This window comes from Littorina saxatilis, linkage group LG3 (assembly GCF_037325665.1).
Source record: "Littorina saxatilis isolate snail1 linkage group LG3, US_GU_Lsax_2.0, whole genome shotgun sequence".
Taxonomy (NCBI): Eukaryota; Metazoa; Mollusca; class Gastropoda; order Littorinimorpha; family Littorinidae; genus Littorina; species Littorina saxatilis.
This window is the reverse complement of record NC_090247.1, coordinates 63,173,019-63,193,983: the sequence shown is the minus strand read 5'-3', so window position 1 is coordinate 63,193,983 and position 20,965 is coordinate 63,173,019. Positions and strand designations below refer to the sequence as shown.

At 43.2% G+C, this 20,965-nt stretch overlaps 1 protein-coding gene across 1 annotated transcript in view; it reads left to right on the top strand.

Annotated features, from left to right (window-relative positions):
- Window positions 1-17,990, top strand: part of LOC138962911 (beta-1,4-galactosyltransferase galt-1-like) — a gene marked incomplete in the record, with an annotated part of 132,778 nt that extends 114,788 nt beyond the window's left edge. The window contains 9 exon segments of the mRNA XM_070334871.1: window positions 6,004-6,214; window positions 6,876-7,257; window positions 9,191-9,486; window positions 10,159-10,275; window positions 11,248-11,418; window positions 12,151-12,342; window positions 12,691-12,866; window positions 14,226-14,379; window positions 15,096-17,990. Of these exon segments, the coding sequence (XP_070190972.1) occupies window positions 6,017-6,214; window positions 6,876-7,257; window positions 9,191-9,486; window positions 10,159-10,275; window positions 11,248-11,418; window positions 12,151-12,342; window positions 12,691-12,866; window positions 14,226-14,379; window positions 15,096-15,350 (1,941 nt within the window).
- Window positions 17,991-20,965: the final 2,975 nt, after the last annotated feature.

Here is a 20,965-nt window from a genome sequence, read left to right as displayed (position 1 = left end):
ATAACCTTTCACGCGTTGCCCTTTCCGTCTTGGCTCCAACAGGGAGAGCGAACGCGTGTCAATCCTAAGATTCAGGGCCAAGTCACCGGCAAATAGCCTATCTCGAAACATTGCCCTGTGTCTTTGCCGCGCGCTTGACATTTTGCCTTTTTACTACGAACACTTTGTGTCTCCCTGCGCGCGTACCTTCGGATTGCTCCACGTTAGATGACGCCGGTGTAACACGAGAAAATTACTCCCACGAGATTTTTACTCCGGAGTAAACATTTCGTACGAAAAAGTTACTCCCTTTACGAAAAAAGCACTCCCCCATTTCACGAGAAAATTACTCCCCAAGACAGGTGAGTTCCGAGTAAACATTTCGTTCAAAAATGTTACTCCCCTGACGAATAAATAACGAATAAATTACTTCACCCCAACACAAGCAATTTAACTTCCCATGCCAGGTGTACGACATTTTTACTCCCTTGTCCCCTGTTAGTCTTTGTGGTGGAAGGGGTGGACGGAGGGTAGCGCGACATTCGTGTGTGCGAGATCACTTATTGGCATCATCCCTTCGCCCGCATCCTATTTTCGCGTACGAGATTTTTACTGGAAGTGAAAAAAATTGGGAGTAAAAATTTCGTGGAGGGAGTAATTTTTTCGTGCCTTGGGGAGTTCCTTTCTCGTACGAAATTTGTACTCGGAGTAAGAATTTCGTACGAAATTTTTACTCCGGAGTACATTTTTCGTGGAGTAAAAATTTCGTGTTACACCGGGTTTATTTCTTTTGGTTTGGGAGTTTCAACGTTGATATGTTTATTCGGTTTTGGTGCACAAAGGTAGATTTTGCTTTTCGCTCTTCTTGTTGCAATTTTGTTGGTATGGGAACTGTTTCTTCTGGTCTTGAAGTTTGTATGCTGATGTGGTTATTCTTTCTGTGGTTTTCTAGAAAGGTACATTATGATTGTGTTCGTCTCGTCACAGTTGACATGGGAACTATTTCTTCTGGTTAGATAATACTTTTTGTCGTGTTGCAAGCAAGTGTACGTTGTAACTAATCTATTTCCTCTGGTCTGGCAGTTTGTTGTGGCGTATTTCCAACATTGGTTGATATACTTTTTTTTGTTCGCAGTTTGGAGTGGGAAGCTATTTTTCGAATTTGTAGGAATTAGATGGCTGGCTAGTAATGTTGACGTTTAAATGTAATTTGTTTATGTCTTTCTTTCCCTTTTCTTTCTCGGCTGTCTTTATTCTGTTTTTTTAATTCTATTTTCTTTTCTTTATTTCTTATTCTGCTTCTTTCTTTTTCAGTTTCTTTCTTTCTTTCTTTTTTTTTCCTTTCGTTCTGATGTGTTCGTAAACGTCCGTTTATGAATGTCCTTCAGCACAAAAGAGCATTAACAGTCACACAACCGCCCTGATATGGCCCTTCGTGGTCGGCTGGGCGTTAAGCAAACAAACAAACAAACAAACAAACAGTCACACAACCGTTCTTCATTTTTATCAGACCCAATTTTTAAGCCTTGTTTTATTTTGGTACGCCCTGAGCACTTTAACGCGGACAATACCGATTTAAAGATACACATCGTCCTGTGTAAATCACATTATGTTCGTCCGGTTTTTTATGGTTGAGGAGTATTCACTATAGCTTGAATCCAATATCAATCTGCGAAATTAATTTTCCCAAACAATTTATGCAATTTTTTTTCCCAATCTGCACAGAAATCTGTCTAGCTGTTGATTTTTAAAAACTGTGCAAGTAGAAAGATGCTCTTATTCAACAGATAGTTGAAACATGGACCGATCCGTATTGGTTGGAGATACATGTTTCTTTAATTTACACTATACAATAATGGAACGGGTGCTGACATCCCGGGCGAGACATAGTTGGTTTAAACAGTGTTTATTCAACAATTCATAGATAATTCAACACAAAACATGTTAAGGATCAACAACAAGCTCAAGCTTATGGTGGTGATCCTAACAGGAGAATTTATCATATGGATTACAATATCTTGCGACGAGGCTTCGACAAATATTTCTTTAAACCAAAACAAACAAGGAACAAACAAAATATGCATACATATTTATATATATTTATAAACTATACATATTTGACAAACAACAAAGGTATACTGGAGACAGGACACGACAATAGAATGGACAAAGAATATAAAGAGAGAGAGAGAGAGAGAGAGAGAGAGAGAGAGAGAGAGAGAGAGAGAGAGAGAGAGAGAGAGAGAGAGAGAGAGAGAGAGAGAGAGCATAAATATACAACATAATTTCATATACCATTAACAGTCACAATAACTTCTTAATTGAATAGTTCAGCCATAACCGCTCTGGCTTCAAAACCAGTTGTCGCTATCGGCTTGGGTTTGATCCCCACGTTCGGCGATGTAAAATCCACGGGCAAAAAAATGAGATTAATATTTCACACGGCTGGTCATTGTTGGGTTCAAAATCGACCCTTTCTGCCTACAACTGCCAACCTTGCAAATGACAACCTCATGGGGCCGGGAAATAGCATGTCATGTATTTCAATGCAATTGTGTTTAAACCAACTTCTTTTCAACGTTGTCTGTAACCCGTACGTCTAGCAGACGAAGCTTGTTTGACAGACCTAGCAATTCTTTTTATTTTTAATTTTTTTTTTGTAGTCTCTCTTTTTTTTTTTTTTTTTTTTTTTTTTTTTTTTTTTTTTACATGTTTAGGCTTTACATTACATTGCATCACATAGACAAGGGTAAAACTACAACACACAGGGAGTGGGGGTGGAGGGGGGGGGTGTGTTCGTGGCTTGGTGGTCGCAGTATTAAAAACATGTAAAGGAAAAAGAACCTAGCAATCCTTAGCAAATGGCACTGCTGTCATGGGCTAAAAATAAAAACCGAACCAAAGTTAAAGACGGGATATATGGAAAATTGCTGTCTGTAAAGACTACCTTAACACAGCGTTTACACGGGGGATAATGTTCAAACACTCAGTTTAAGGTATAATGCCTGGTATGTCTTGTGTCACTATGGTGAACCCCAAATCACACTGTGTACCTCCTTGGACAATTTCTATATTTTTTGGTGTGGAGGGTGGGGGGGGGGCTGCTTGGTTGGAGGGGACTTAGAGGGGGGGGGGGCTTATGAGAGTACACTGGAAGTTTTGAATGGCTTTTTTTCTCGTTTTTGTGTCCTTTTAACCCTTCTTTCTTATCGGAAGCGGTTGTCATAGTAACGATGCAATAAAACGATTGTGCTTTTGTTTTGTTTTTGTTAACGAGTAATTTCCGAGATGCCAAGGTTGTCGACGCATATTGGATTTGCCATCAGTTTGTGTTTGTGTGTGTGTGTGTGCGTGTTTGTGTGTGTGTGTGTGTGGGTGTGTGTGTATGTGTGTGTGTGTGGGTGTGTGTGTGTATGTGTGTGTGTATGTGTGTGTGTATGTGTGTGTGTGTGTGTGTGTGTGTGTGTGTGTGTGTGTGTGCGTGCAAGCGTGCGTGCGTGCTTGCTTGTGTGTGTCTGCGATTGTGTCTGAATCTTTATTTGACTGTATTAGCTGTTACTTTTAATAAGTGTTATGCCTTTTTTATTTGTTAATCATAGCAATATGTTCCTGCTTCCTTTTTTATGTTCGTTGGCATTTGTTATTACAGCTACGAGCTGTGTAGCAGGCGGTGCATTTACAGAGTAGAGACAGACAGACAGACACACAGACACACAGACCGACCGACAGACAGACAGACAGACAGACAGACAGACAGACAGACAGACAGACAGACAGACCGACAGACCGACCGACCGACCGACAGACCGACAGACAGACAGACAGACAGCCAGTCAGCCAGCCAGACCGACAGGCATACCGACAGGCAGACAGACAGACAGACAGACAGACCGACAGGCAGACCGACAGGCAGACAGACACACATACAGACATACAGACATGTATACAAACTTCAATTTGTTTTCAATAAAGAAAGAAGTCTGAATGTAGTTTTTGTCAGAGCATGGATCGTTCATATGACTGCCGTATGTGACCCTCCACCACGAAATGAGTCACATGTCATCTCGCGCAGTTCTGCGCTAGGCTCAATATAAGTCCGGGGAGTGTCTGGTAACAGTGTGAGGGTCACCTTAGTCACAGGCTTATAACTCAAACAGTGTTCGCTCTTTTCAAAAACGGTTTTCACCACTGGATAGAGCATAACAAACTCGTTAGAAAAATGTAAAAAATATGAAAGGTGACATGCGACTCAATCCGTGGTGGAGGGTCACATATGTACTGCTTGTAGGCTAGATAAGCCTTTTGCCTTTTTCATGAAAAAGGAAGCGGGAGGAAGTTTAATGATAATATCCTTCCTACGTAAACGATCACGTGACTTTGTGACATACCTGGCTAGGCTCTGCCGCGGATATAGTCTACACCATCCTTCGTACCAAAAATCACAAATCTGTCAACTTGCTATATGTGACCCTCCACCACGGAATGAGTCGCATGTCACCTCGCGCGGTTCTGCGCTAGGCTTAATATAAGTCCGGGGAGACTGTGGTAACAACAGTGTGAGGGTCATCTTAGTCACAGGCTTATAACTCGAACAGTTTTCGCTCTTTTCTAAAACGGTGTTCACCACTGGATAGAGCATAAAACACTCTTTAGGAAAATGTAAAATATGAAAAGCATGCAAAGGTAACATGCGACTCATCCCGTGGTGGAGGGTCACATATGTTCCTGCCCAAGTGATTTGGCGGATTGACGAAGGTGTCAGTTGCGGAATTAAGTTATTACCAGCGAAATACCACTCTGAACAAGACAAACCCTGGTCGTACATCATTGTTCGCGTCAAGTGGAAGGATGATGAAATACAGTTGCTTCGGATTCACACATCTGTTGATTAACACAGCAGCTGGAATTGTTTTTGTCCCTTATCGGTCTGCTTTTTTGTTTGGTTGAGCGAACTTTATCATTGACGAGTCATTTTGGTTTTAGGTATAATTATATTATATGTACGTTGCTTGCGCATGACAAAATGTGCATCCTGGTGACTTGATCGTGGGTTGTTTGCACACGAGACAAATGTGCAACCGGCATGGTGACTTGAACGTGTATTTGTCAGTGTGTTTGTTAGAACTGTAAGTTATTGCGTAGATTAACATATTTTGTGATGTTGTCATTTAATTGTTTTCAAGACTGCTTTTTACAGTTCTACCCTTTTTTAAGGGACCGCCAGCAATGTGAAAACTTCTGTTTTTTAAGTAGAGTTAGTCTTAAAATGGAGGAGGTATTGAATTGGTAAATATGAAGGGTTTAGAACAGAAAATGTGAGAAAGAAATGAAGGCCTCAACAGGGGGAAGTTTTATTCGGGGGATCTTGAACGCAGATTTCACTGTACCTTACTTCCCTCTTTCCTTCAATTCTTCCACCTTGTACAGGGTGACCCAAAAAAAGAGTACCCAAACAAAACGTCATACATTGAACAAAAATAAAGCAATCTTCATACAATTTATTTACACACACAAGTAGCCTCTGCATGATTTGCACAGAACATTTTAGCGTTCTAGCTTGTCTTTCAGGAAAGTTATGCTCATTCTACAGAACATGCTCCAAATGGCCTCCCCCGGATTTAAATCCGCCAGATTTCTATCTTTGGGGGTTCCTGAAAGACAACGTCTACAGGAACAGCGCACAGAAAATCACAGAACTCAAGAGAGCCATCACAACAACCATTCGCGGAATCTCGCAACAGGAGTGTGTGCGGGTGATTGATAACTTTGCGCGGCGAGTTCAAGTTTGCTTGCAGCGGCGCGGAGGCCATTTGGAGCATGTTCTGTAGAATGAGCATAACTTTCCTGAAAGACAAGCTAGAACGCTAACATTTTCTGTGCAAATCATGCAGAGGCTACTTGTATGAACATTGCTTTATTTTTGTTCAATTTATGACGTTTTGTTTGGGTACTCTTTTTTGGGGGTCACCATGTACTTCGATTCATCCACACAATTCCAACCCCTTTGTTACGTTTTGTCTCCAGTGAGGCGTGGAGAATGAGGAGATGGTCACGGGTCGTTGCCTTGCTATGCATCGTCTACGTCATCGCCCTTCTCCTCTTTCATCGTCAGCTGGACCCCTCCGATGACGTCGCCATCACCAACGACGACTACATGAACGGAAGAGTTTACCTACAGGGCCCAGCAATGCCCCGCATGGTCACCACTATTAACGACAGCCTTGCCATAGTACCGGTGAGCAAACAATGTGGTTTCAATTCGATCTTTTTTTCATAAATGTAGGTTGTCATTATGAGTTATTTCTAATATGATTACAGAGAAAGTAGGGGCTAAGAGGGACGGACGATACAGTTAAGAGAGGGGATGGGAGTGTATGAGAGAGAGAGAGAGAGAGAGAGAGAGAGAGAGAGAGAGAGAGAGAGAGATAGAGAGAGAGAGAGAGGGAAGAGAGAGAGAGAAGGAGAGAGACTGAGAGGTAGAGAGAGTGAGAGAGTGAGAGAGAGAGTGAGAAAGAGAGAGTGAGAGAGAGAGAGTGAGAGAGAGAAGTCTGAAGTCTGAAGTCTGAATGTTTTAATGAGTAGGCCTTGGGCCCTTTTCATGGAGATGAGCACATCTCAAGAGAGAGAGAGAGAGGGAGAGAGAGAGCGAGCGAGAGAGAGAGAGAGAGAGAGAGAGAGAGAGAGAGAGAGAGAGCGAGCGAGCGAGCGAGCGAGAGAGAGAGAGAGAGAGAGAGAGAGAGAGAGAGAGAGAGAGAGAGAGAGAGAGAGAGAGAGAGAGAGAGAGAGGGGTTTACTTTGCGAAGTTGTTTTGTTTGTTCGTGTAACTAGCCGATTGGTCCTCACTTTTTACAAATTAATACCCCACAGATTCTCATCCTACACTATTTTCATTTCAGCAACTGGGACCACTTGATCTGAAACGACAACTTAAAACACTAGAGGTCGGGATGACCAAGTTGGAAAAGCAGATATCAAATGTTAAGCAGATGCTGGCAGAGGAGGGGGTGGCGCGCGCCAAAGCACAACAACAACAACAACAACAACAACAACAACAACAACAACAACAACACGAGAGGAACAATGAACGAGACCGACGAGGGGATGAAAATGAACCCAAGATTATTCAGTTGCAGCAGGGAAACCAACGTCCACCGTTGGACGAACTGCGAGAGATGAGAGACCGGCGAGAAGTGTGGCAGCGAGAACGAGGACAGAACATGTTAGAGGGACAAGACAAACAGCAGCAAGATAGACTGCCCGTGGTTTATTTTGAACAAGGTAGGGTGTTTTTGTGTATTATTTAGTTTTTTGACAGAGCTCTAGCTTACTTATATATAACACGATTTAACCTTCGCCCGACCGGGTTATCGACTACACACGGAATACATCGCGGGGCCGTGCGGACCCATGCTTCTCAAAGATGGAAAAGTATGCATACCCTTCCGTAGACCCATGCTTTCCAAAGAAGCAAAAACGTGCATCCCCTTCCGTAGACGCCGTGGTTAGTAATTGAATTAAATTATTAATTTAATTATTACCGTGCGGACTAAAGCTTCTCAAAAAAGGAAAAACGTGAATACCAATCTGTAGACGTCGTGTGGCCGTGTGGACCCACATTGTTATGCATTAATTTCGCTCCACGCGACTTGTTTATTAACTCCAAAATTAAACAGATCGTAGGAAATGATGTTTAGAGCCAATACCTGAAGGTTTGTGACTTCTCTCCCTAGTTTTTATGTAAGGTCCTTCAGTTTGAAAAACATGGGCCCGCACGGCCCCACGATGTCTTCCGTGTGTAGTCTAAATTTGACCTTTGGTTTTTTGATTACTTCTCACTGAAATGTAATGATTTTTTTAGGACATAAGAGCTTTTTATGTGTCTGAAGCATTCTTAAAAGCTCATTAACAGATTCCAACTGGTTTAAGAAATATTTGCAATTAAACACCCTTCTGGGTCCACACGGACCCATGGCGACCGGCGAAGGTTAAAGAAGTACATGACCTTATTTATAATTATTTATTACCAGCTTCATTTCATGACCTTGAACAAATGAAAGGACTTTAACGGAATACTATTGAGTTGTCCCGTTTAAATGAGTTTCCGGCGAATTAGCCTGATTTGAAAAATCTGGGGAATCCACCTTCCCGTAATCTAGACGCACGCGACACGATTTGTTCAAAAACGCACCACAAATATGGTGATTGATTAAATCAAAGTTAGTGAATGAGCTTCTAGGCGCTGCTTCTCTCTGGTGCTGGAAACAAAAATAGTTATAAAGTTGAGAGCGATCTGAGGGCCTTTTTTCGTTGATATTTATCCCTTTAAGGTAAAGAGACAGCCGAAGAGAGAGGGTTGTTCCGAGTAGGACTGTTTGTTTAATGCACACTAGGTGAAGGAAGATTATTTAGGTGTCACGTCAATATTGTTGACCAACAGCTGAAAGAGTTTGAGATATATCACCTCTTTATTCTTGTTTATGATTCATTCGGGGGCAGTGGTGGTGATACGTGTTGGTATGGTTGGGGTATTGGCTGTTCTTGTCCCTGGGGGCCCGGTAGCTCAGTTGGTAGAGCACTGGACTTGTGATCGAAAGGTCGCAGGTTCGAATTCGGGCCGGGACGGACACGGGTCAACTTTATGTGCAGACCCAGAGACGGAAGCCATGTCCCACCCCCGTGTCATCACAATGGCACGTAAAAGACCTTGGTCATTCTGCCATAAGTGCAGGTGGCTGAATACACCTAAACACGCAGACACCTGGGTAGCGCGACTCCGTTGCTGCTAGCTTTCCACTGGGAGGAAGCGACCCGAATTTCCCAGCGATGGGACAATAAAGTAACGAAAAAAGGAAAAATGAAAGAAAAAAATGTTGCTGGTTTATGTTTTTGAGGCTCTCATGTCTCTAATTGTGTGTCAGTGTTTTGTTTAAACCTCGCTATCCTTGATAGCTCGGCTTTCACGGTCATGAAAATACTGACATGTCAGCTTGTTTCAACAAGTAATTGATCTGGATACCCATGCCATGCCGCATGTCACTTGACTACATATTGACCCCTGGGCAGTTTCCTTAAATGCCTCTGTGTCCCTTTTCAGGTGACCGACCTGCGGTTAAGTTAAACATTAAATAGTTTTAAATATCTGACCAAGAACCGGCTTAAATTAATCACATTCAGAACGATAATTCTTGTATGCAATTCTGTCTGAACTAAGGTCGCAATGACAACGCACGATGGACGCAGCCAAGAAGACAACAGGAGAGGTTCATCCGACAGCAAGGCAATGGCAGACCCGTGGCGTTTCCCTTACACCCAGATGGGATTATGGTGTACGGAAATCATAATAATAATGGGCGTGACCAGGGCGACAGAGCGCGTGTGATTGGTGGAGCTGAAGCAGAGGGTGGGGCTCCGCAGCCGGAAGAGGATTATACCAACAGCTCATTGGTCAAGATCGGAGAAGGCGTGGCTGCTTACGCCGCTTACCACGATGATAGAACGGCCAACAAGGTAAGTTACTGAATGGAAAATGAATGATCATTCAAATGCATTATTTTATTGTACTTTGGGTAGTGATGTATGTACTCGGTATCGTGATTTAATGTTTTTTGTTGTGTACAGTTGTTTCTGACTGAGTCGACTCAAGTTTCACTAAAGAAACAGAAAACACAACTTCACTGTACTGAGTTGGCAGCTTCGATGTTATTTGTTTATTGTTTTTTTACGAGTGCAATCAGATGCATTGATTATGCATCGACATGACATATTATCACACAAAAACAGGACAATAATAACAGCGACGCAAACAGCAACAACAACGATAAAAGTAAAGACAAACACCGATAGCAATTTCGATTTCACAATCAACATAAGACCTGGGAAAAGCTGCTTATAGACTGCTTGCTCGCTTCAGTCTGTGCAGGCGTACACGTGAGCGAGTTATTATATTGTTTACGTTTTATGCAGACACTCTCAGAACGCACAACCTGTTTAACACAGTGACTGATGCACGGTTAAAATGTGCATTTAAATAAACTGGCATATATTTAATGGACATTTCATTCTATGATTATTATGTAGATGTATTGAACGTATGTAACCCCATGCTATAACATTCCTAGTGTAAGCTTACTGTACATGATTGTATTAAAGTCTGATGTCTTACTTGTTTAAATGTTTCAGCCTTTTGTTCGTGTGATTATGATACTGAGTGCTTCAAAGGAAAACCGAAGAGCGCTGTGCCATTTTCATTCTTCCGATTTCGCTTCCTCCTTCACCGTTGACGCTGCTCAGTACGAGGTGAGACACCTTTGCAGTTACGTTTTGAACGCTATGCTTTTCAATGCTTTATGGTTACTCAGGAAAAGGCAAAACTAATTTCAAGCTTACATTCGGGGTAATTACAATGCAAATGCAAATGACAGGAAAAAGCACAAAAAAACATTGAAAACATAATGACTAGTCTTCTCATGTGTGTGCTTAAAAGTGACATTCATGTGCCTGTTTGTGACCACTGTTGAGCTAGAGGCGTATACAAAGACAATCAAATACGAACACTTGACGGCAGATGCCAAATCAACTTGATTTTATTGAATAATCAGCAACTTAACTTCATTTCGTAATCATTTTTGGGTGCAGATACACCCTTCCCTCTGCATTCTCCAAGACTATTGTTTGCGATATTGAATTAGATAGTAATGCAGACACGTCAAAATTGCCTTTTTCAGTGCACAGAAGTATCGAATGTGCAGAACGCCAAAAGTTTGAGATCATATCGACAACTGTTACCAATGCAGGACCAAAGATTAAAGAAATAAACATTTACTTGCATGCAGTGAATGCATTTTCCTCTGTGTTTTTCCCTTCTTAGTTTTCCCGGTTTGATTCAGTCAATATTTGACCAAATGAATTGTCGACGGCGAAGATACCGTTTGTCTCCGTAGATATGTGTGTGTGTGTGTGTGTGTGTGTGTGTGTGTGTGTGTGTGTGTGTGTGTGTGTGTGTGTGTGTGTATGAGGGTGTGTGTGTATATATATATTGTGTGTGTGTGTGTGGAAGTGGCTGCGTGCGTGTGTGTGTGCGTGAGTTTGTGTTCGTGCGAGCGTGAGCGCGCGCGTGTGTGTTTGTATTTATGTTGGTGTGTCTGTGCGTTCGTGTGTGCGTGGGTCTGTGTGTGTTACTCCTGCACAGTCCCTTAAAAACTTGCAAATAGTGCCTACAGCTGGTGTCTTTTTAATAAAAAATCCAGCATGACTTTCTTTCTATTGCAGCTTTGTGAGAACCACAAGAAGAGATATTTGGGCTTCATCTACTCTTGCCCCGTGCCTTTAGTAGTCGCAAGGAGCGCGTACAATCTGTCTCTATCCCTCAACCACAGTGCCGCTGTCAAGGTCCCCCTGCCTGTTCAGCACGTTACTCCCGAACAAGTCAGGAACGGCCAGGTTAGTTTATTTATGTTATTATATTCATAAAGTTTAAATACATTAATGAATATGAAAACAACAGCCAACTGTTATTTCATTTTGATTGTTGCGCCTTCTTGTTTTATGCAGGTATCTGATTTGTTTGTTTGTTTGTTTTGCTTGCTTAACGCCCAGCCGACCACGAAGGGCCATATTAGGGCGGTGCTGCTTTGACATTTAACGTGCGCCACACACAAGACAGAAGTCGCAGCACAGGCTTCATGTCTCACCCAGTCACATTATTCTGATACCGGACCAACCAGTCCTAGCACTAACCCCATAATGCCAGACGCCAGGCGGAGCAGCCACTAGATTGCCAATTTTAAAGTCTTAGGTATGACCCGGCCGGGGTTCGAAGCCACGACCTCCCGATCACGGGGCGGACGCCTTACCACTAGGCCAACCGTGCCGGTCATGCAGGTATCTGAGACACATATACCCGTATATGTGTACAATTCGTAAAGCTGTCCTTAACTCAGCCCGAAGTCGACTTCGCGAAGTCTGTTTACCAAAACAGCCAGTCTTAAAGCTGCGTGCAGCCAGTCTTAAAGCTGCGTGCAGCCAGTTTCGTGAAGTAGACTTTGCCAAAATAATGTGAGGCTTTAACCAAACGTCAGTAGTCACGTTTAAAACAATTTGTGTTGGCTTGATCTTTATTTCTAAAACAGTGAATCAAAGCCTATCGTTCTGCCTTCCTGTTATTGTATACAGGTATCCATAGAAAAGCATCGGTTCAAGTACAACTTCAGTGTGTGCGTGTCCCCGTTGTTTGGGTCTGTGTTGGCCAAGCGGCTGATCGAGTTCCTGGAGCTGACTAGACTCCTTGGAGTGCACCAAGTCTTCTTCTACGACTTCCAGATGTCTTCTGTCATTAAACGGGTGCTACGCTTCTACCAGGATAGGGTGAGATTTTCTTTAGATTATTTTTCTGAATGTTTTACAGTACATCCCTTCCTGCTACGTCGCAGTCCTAGTCTTTCTCATACATTTGTCCACTTGGTTATCAATCGCGGAGGGGTGTGATTGTGTGTGTGTGTGTGTGTGTGTGTGTGTGTGTGTGTGCGTGTGCGTGTGTGTGTGTGTGTGTGTGTGTGTGTGTGTGTGTGCGTGTGTGTGCGTGTGTGTGTGTGTGTACGAGTTTTTGTTTGGTATTGAAACATTGCGTTTATGATTCAAATCAGCCAACCACACCACAACGCCTTTCACAGGATAACAGACCTGCACCATATTACTTTCTCTTTTCTCTCGCAGGGTTGGGTCACGCTGTTGCCATGGCGACTGCCCAAGACGATGGACACCGCCAAGATCTGGTACCACGGTCAGCTGGTCACCAACAACGACTGTCTCTACCGGTCCATGGCAGTGTCCGCATACACTGCATTCCACGACATCGATGAGCTGATCGTCCCCCACGCTCAGGGCATCAAGTAGGTCTTGACGATACTTTGTTTCGCTGTGTTTTGTTCCGGGGTCTGGCAGGTCACTGTCAGAACACTTCAGAATTGGTCATTGTACATTCCTCTTCGTCACAGATTCTTGACACGGCGTGGGTGGGGGCTGGGTTTTGGGTTATGTTTCCATTGCCATAACTATATTATTGTGTCCCATTTCTAGGAAATTCGGGTTGCTTCCTCACAGTGGAAAGCTAGCAGCAACAAGAGTCGCGCTACCCATGTATTTGCGTGTTTAGGCGTAAGCAGGCGATTGCACGTATGAACTAATGCCTGAGGTCTTTGACGTGCCACCATGGTGACACGGGGGTGGGACATGAATACCGTTTTCGAGTCTTCACATAAGACTGACCCGTGTCCGTCCCGGCCCGAATTCGAACCCGTGACATAATGTGACCCTCCACCACGGAATGAGTCGCATGTCACCTTTGCATGATTTTCATATTTTTACATTTTCCTAAAGAGGTTTCTATGCTCTATCCAGTGGTGAAACCCGTTTTAGAAAAGAGCGAAAACTGTTTGAGTTATAAGCCTGTGACTAAGGTGACCCTCACACTGTTACCAGACACTCCCCGGACTTATATTAAGCCTAGCACAGAACCGCGCGAGGTGACATGCGACTCATTTCGTGGTGGAGGGTCACAATATGGATCACAAGTCAAGTGCTCTTTCAACTAAACTCTCCTGCCTTATAATCTTATAAGTACTATAAGGCAAGATAGATTCCGTCTCATCCGCATCTCCCCTCCCCCTCCAACCCCGCCCATCGTGGGACGAAAGAACTCACTCGACAAATCGGTCTCTCACATTTGGTGCTGTGTTGTAAACTGCAACGAATAGCTTGCGGAGACATGAAGAATCAAGGGGCGCTATTCAGGCTGGTTCAAGCCGGACCTAAACTAGATAGCGTCCCTTTAGTTACTTTTCTTAAAATCTAATTATCTGTAGGTCAAGCTCATCATGTCCACACTGAACGTATGTGTGTATCTTACTTAAAAGGATGTAGGACACTATAGAGGGGAACACACTACATAAAGTAGATGAGTTCTAATTGGTCTCAGTGATCCCAGACGACATGAACGTGCTGTGTTTGCACTCATTTACTCTGGTTTGAATTGAGAAGTTGTTCGTTATCTTATTTGATCTATTAGCGGTTGAAAACAATACGGTTACAATGTTGTTGTTGTTTTTTGTTATTGTGTTTGCTTGTGTGCATGAAAGTGGTTGGTCGGTGGTTGTGGTGATGTTAGTTGTGGTGGTGGGGCTCTCTGTTGTATCACTGCTGTAATGTTAATCATTTTAACAGCATTCCATCATTATTTCAACTCGTTTTAGGTCTTTAGGTGAGCTGTTCCCGCCCGTCCTTCCCAACGACACGTGTGGCTACGCCTTCAAGTCAGCCTTCTACGACCCTGGAGTGACCGAGGGACACTTTCCCGAGGACCTGCAGAGCGTCGCACTGACCGCCAGGCCCGCTATGCTCAGCAGGGTAAGTGTTGAGGCCTGTGTCGTCTGCTCTGAGCTACTGCACCCCGTTTTGCTGGGTGGTTGTTTGGGTGGCTGATAATTGTCTTCGTTGGTCGGTCTAGCTGGTTGGCTGTCTTCGTTGGTCGGTCTAGCTGGTTGGCTGTCTTTGTTGGTAGTTAAGTGTGGAGGACAGCGTCGTCTGCTTTGAGCTTCTGCACCCTGTGTTGCTGCTTGGTTGTTTCGGTGGCTGGCTAGCTGTCTTTGTTGGTCGGTATGACTGGCTCCGTCATTCTCTGTGTCTGTCTGTATCTCTGTCTATGTCTTTGTCCCTCTCTGTCATTGTCTCTGCCTCTCTCTGTCTCTCCCCCCCCCCCTCTCTCTGTCTCTCCCCCCCCCCCTCTCACTCTATCACTCTATATCTGTATGTGTGTCTGTCTGTCTGCCTGTCTGTCTGTGTGTGTCTCTTTCTGTCTGTCTGACTGCCTCTCTGTCTGTCTTTCTCTGTCTGTCTCTTTCTGTTTCTCTGTCTTTTTGTCTGTGTTTCTTTTTGTCTCTCTGTTTCTGTCTCTCTCTGTTGTCACCCCCGAAGTTTTGACCATCGACCAAATGTCCTCTACCTTTTGTGCCTCGACCTTTTGGTCCTCGACATGTTGGTTCTCATCTAATTTCTGTTTGGTGTACACATTTTACGGGCAATACCACTTTAAAGAATAATTCTGATTTCATGATTTATTGCAGATTCGCACCAAGGTGATGGTGGCCCCGAGACGAGTGTTCGAGGTGGGTATCCACCACATCAGCAAGCAGTACGAGGAACACTGGCTGCCCAAGCAGTACGACCCAAACCTCGCTTACCTCCACCACTACCGCGACTGCATCCGGGACTTCGGCATGCGCTGCGAAAACTGGGTCAAGGACACCACCATCAAGGATAAATATCTGCCTGAGCTCAGGGACAACTTCCGGGAGGTCCTTAGGACCCTAGGACTTTGACCCTCGCCGACGGTCAAGGTCACCTTGAGTGTTCATGACCGGAGGATGGGGATGGGAAAGAGTGTGATATTAAGGAGAGGTGTGGTTGCCAGGCTTCTAAGATTTTGACTTTTATCGAAGGGTCAAGGTCACTTTGAGTGTTTATGACCGGGAGTGTGGTGTTAAGGAGATGTGAAGTTATGAGGTTTCGAAGGTTTTGATTTTTGTCGAGGGTCATGGTCACCTTGAGTGTTTATGGTTGGAGGTAAAGAACAATATGTTGTTGAGGAGAGGTGAGGTTGTAAGATAGTCTACTTTGACCTTTGTCGAGGGTCAAGGTCGCCTTCAGTGTTCATAACTGTTTGGGGATGAGAAATCGTGTTGTTAAGGAGAGGTGATCGAGGTAACAGAGGTCCGTAAATGTTTGACCTTTGTCGAAGGTCAATGTCAATGATCGCAGATAGGGGGGTGGGTAGTTGGTGTTAAAGCTTGGCGAGGTTGAGTGTATGGAAGAGATTTGTAAAAATGTTTAAAGAAACTTACACATTCTTTACCATCGCGGCAGCTGTTGGTACGCAGAAACGGAGAGCGGGAAAGTGGAGTGAGGCTGGTGAGGAATGGGGGAGGGTGGGTGCAGGGGGAGATGATAGATCATCTCTAAGAACAACAAGTCCCAAAACATGTTTGTGTTAAACTCAGTCAATGCAGAGTCCTTCTTAAGGAAACATTTTCAGTATCAAACGCGAAGTTGGCAGGTGGAGCAGTGTCAGAAAAGCAGTCTAATTAAGTGCGTGTGTCAAGACTGTTAACCCCTTGACTGCCTTAGAACGGGTATACCCGTCCTGCACTTGTGCATTATTTCCATGATTAGATACTAAAAACAGATTCTTGGTTGAATTTTCTTTAAAAATAACATAGGTTTTACTTTCCTACCTACTGCCAGTTTGGAGCTAGAATTTTTTGTGAATTATTACACCCCGAACTCCAATATTCCCTGGCAGTCAGGAAGTTTTGATTGGCAGCGAAAGGGTTAATTGAACCCGGAGTGGACTTCGCGAAGTCTTTTTACCAAAACGTACCAAAGCTTCGTGAAGTGGTCTTCGTCCAATTAATATGAGGCTTCAGCCGTTTGCGAAGAAGTGACTGCAGCAACAGAGATTGTTTTGAAAAATTGATGAATGGACCATGAGGGTTATTGTCTTCTGTGTGGACTTGTATCGTAGTACTTGTTTGTTGGGTTATGGGACCTTTTTGAACTTTAACTTTCTCAGAAAATAAGCATGCTTAACGCCAAGCAATGCATCTATTTGTAACGTCAGAGATGATATCTGGGAACTGTTGCAAATAGTTGTCGTGTATTTACGCATGGCACATTGCGTGTGTGTGTGTGTGTGTGTGTGTGTGTGTGTGTGTGTGTGTGTGTGTGCGTGCGTGTGTGTGTGTGTGTGTGTACGTGTGTGTGTGTGTGTACGTGTGTGTGTGTGTACGTGTGTGTGTGTGTGTGTGTGGTGTGTGTGTGTGTGGTGTTTGTGTGTGTCTGTGTGTGTGTGCGGTGTGTGTGTGTGTGTGTGTGTGTGTGTGTGTGTGTGTGTGTGTGTGTGTGTGCTTGCGTGCGTCTGTGGCAATGCGTGTCAGTGTATCCGTTCGTGTGTGCCATTGTGTCTGTGTCTGTCTGCTTGTGTCTGTATCTTTATATGTGTGGGTCTGTGTGTGTGCCCAAATACGCTCGCGTATTTTCTTCCATGGCTGTTTTCACTGTTAGTGAATGCATCAAAAACACACAAAAAACAAATATGTATTTTATTTTTGTATTCACTGAAGGAATGGTTATGGAATGCAATGTACATTCAGAGGTTTATGTTGTTTCCAAAGCATTCTTTTATGAAACCGTTCCGATGGGTTTTTTCATTACTTTTGTTCAACTAAATCACAAGAATTGGAATGGTAATTAAGAATTACAGCCTTTGATTGACTACCACTTAAGAATAAACTTTTTGCTAAATGTAGATGTATTTTAAACCGGAATAGATACATGTTAGAACTGATGAATTACACATGCACTATGTTTCGGTGAGTGAAAATACTAAAAGATTGTCCGTTGTATTTGACGCGAAGGATGAGGAAAAAGAGACATAATCTGCTTTACAACAAAAAAAATGGTTTGGCTGATGTAAAAAAAAAAAAAGTACAACACGTTTATATCTAAAACAAGTGTGCATCTCCTTCACTACCGGAAGTATTTAGTTACAAATCTCAACAAAATATCATTATATACCAGCAATGACAATTACATCAAAACTGAGAAATATAGTCTCCAGGGGACACAATCGCTTTGTGGAAATTCAAAGGGCAAAGAATGTGGTAGTTTCCCTTGTCAGAGTATTGTCGTTTTGTGTGTGTGTATAGCTAAGTACGTACCTGATACGTATTGTGGCGGTCAAGGGGTGTGAGATAGTGCTGAATTGCATCTGTGTATTTCAACAACAACAACAACACGTAAATTAATATAATTGAATAGATACATTCCTTTTGTTCAAGATACTACTTGTGTTTTTGTTAATGTTTTGGCGGACGTGAAATACTATATTAATATAATTGTTAAGCTCAGAATGTGTTCACGGTTTCATCAGCATTCCATTGAAATAAAAACCAATGCTCCAACCCACCAGAGTCTGAGTCAAACTGTGTCTGTCTGTCTGTTCGTCTGTCTGTCTGTCTGTCTCTCTGTCTGTGTCAAACGTTTTCCATCTGTCTGTCTGCCTGTCTGTTCGTCTGTCTGTCTGTCTGTCTCTCTGTCTGTGTCAAACGTTTTCCATCTGTCTGTCTGCCTGTCTGTCGATCTGTCTGCCTGCACGTTTTTTGAACCAATTTTAGGGGTATCCTAACTGGAGAGTCTGTGACATTAAAAATCTGTCCGTGTGATACATAAACAAAGAGAGAATATATCGCAGCATATACAGTTTCTATAACGTGACAGGGTCAGTGACAGGGTTATACCATGCTTAGTTGAGGAGCATTATTTTAATACGCATTTTTTACATGCAGAAAACATGGAGACACTGTGTGTGTGTGTGTGTGTGTGTGTGTGTGTGTGTGTGTGTGTGCGAGCGTGTGTGTGTGTGTGTGTGTGTGTGTGTGTGTGTGTGTGTGTGTGTGTGTGTGTGTGTGTGTGTGTGCGTCATTAGTGCGTCCTAAGCAACCACACAAAATTAACCTGTTAATATCAAACATATAGGAGGAACAGACACAATAATTCGCATATACTTGAACAAACTAGTACATATTCTTGGAACAGAACTGAACTAAGCTGAACTTTACTTGACAAGAGTTAAAGGCACATTCCTCTCTAACGGAAGACTTCCGCTCACCTTGCCAGATCTGTTCGGGCTCAAACATGGAATAAGAACATTCCTTCACTTGAACACATAACAACAATCAAAATCCTCACATCTTCATGTGCATAATGAGAATAGCTTGATAAATTCATTCCATCCAAAATCACAAGTGTCCGGGACTGGGTGGCCGAGTGGTAACGCACTTGCGCTCGGAAGCGAGAGGTTGCGAGTTCGACCCTGGGTCAGGGCGTTAGCAATTTTCTCCCCCCTTTCGTAACCTTGGTGGTGGGTTCAAGTGCTAGTCTTTCGGATGAGACGAAAAACCGAGGTCCCTTCGTGTACACTACATTGGGGTGTGCACGTTAAAGATCCCACGATTGACAAAAGGGTCTTTCCTGGCAAAATTGTATAGGCATAGATAAAAAAAAATGTCCACCAAAATACCCGTGTGACTTGGAATAATAGGCCGTAAAAAGTAGGATATGCGCCGAAATGGCTGCGATCTGCTGGTCGATGTGAATGCGTGATGTATTGTGTAAAAAATTCCATCTCACACGGCATAAATAGATCCCTGCGCCTTGAGTCCGAGTCTGGAGATACGCGCGCGATATAAGACTTCATATAACATAAAAACATATTTCAGCAAACTATTCTTGCTCTGCTTACAGAGCACCTACTGATTGTTGGTAACCTATGTGTTCACGTGGAGGGGTGGTTTTATCCTATATAAAAGGCTAGTCAGATTGGAGATGGTGAGTCAAATTGTTTAAACGGGAAGGCCTGTACCTTTATAATAAACAGACCATGATGAGGTCACTCGACTCCGTTTTCAAATCGAGATACCTATCAAAAGCGGGATAATAATACCTAGTCCATTTTTGCTCATGACGTTATACCAGATCACTTCCGGAAATGTGTGCTCACTCAACCCCACAGGAGACACACGTTATATACTTAACGGTCACGAACGTCCCGTGAAACAAGTTATTTTTGAGAATTCGGAATGAAGGATGTATTGTTGAGAAATAAAAATGGGGAACCAGTCATTTGTCAACACTTGCCTAATTCGATTCCACGAAAATGACTTAATTCTTCACGGGTAGTACGCGACGGGCACACATACAGGAGATGGTGATAAACAATGCCCTCTTTCGCACCAGTAAAGATTGACATTGACAGGGTAAATGCTGACCTCATAGAATGGCTCACTGTGTGCTATAGGTTCAGTCGGCTATGCAGGGCTGGGCACTTTTATTTTGTGAACGAGCAAACCAAACCAAACCAAACCAAACCTAGAACACAAACAACAAGAAAATACAACATTTAGTCAAGCTGTCGAACTCGCAGAATGAAACTGAACTCACTGTATTTTTTCGCCAAGACCGTATACTAGTAGCATCGTCAGTCCACCGCTCGTGACAAAGGCAGTGACATTGACAAGCCAGAATAGCGCGGTAGTGGTTGCGCTGAGCAGGATAGCACGCTTTTCTGTATCTCTATTCTTTTTAACTTTCTGGAACTGACAAGGAATAAGATGACATTGTTTTTAAATAGATTTCGGAAATTTAATTTTAATCATAATTTTCATATCTTTAATTTTCAGAGCTTGTTTTAAATCCAAAAATAACATACTTGTATGTTTTTGGAATCAGAAAATAATGGAGAGTGAGCATGAGATGATATCGTTTTATAAAAAAACAATTTTAATTACAATTATCAGATTTGTAATGACCAAAATCATTAATCAATTTCTAAGCCTCCAAGCTGAAATACACACACACACACACACACACACACACACACACACACACACACACACACACACACACACACACACACACACACACACACACTCACACACACACACACATACACCACGACCCTCGTCTCGATTCCCCATCTATGTTAAAACATTTAGTCAAAACCAATAACCACCAAACGGACATTCCATTCATCGACAACAAAATACAAATACATGAAGGGGGAACACATTTATTTCAAACCGGTGTAAAAGGAAATGGAAAAGAGCGGACACATTTTCCCAGGACAGAAGTCCTAGCCTATATTATTGGTGTCTGTTCAAGTTTGTTTGTTTGTTTGCTTAACGCCCAGCCGACCACGAAGGGCCATATCAGGGCGGTGCTGCTTTGACATATAACGTGCGCCACACACAAGACAGAAGTCGCAGCACAGGCTTCGTGTCTCACCCAGTCACATTATTCTGACACCGGACCAACCAGTCCTAGCACTAACCCCATAATGCCAGACGCCAGGCGGAGCAGCCACTAGATTGCCAATTTT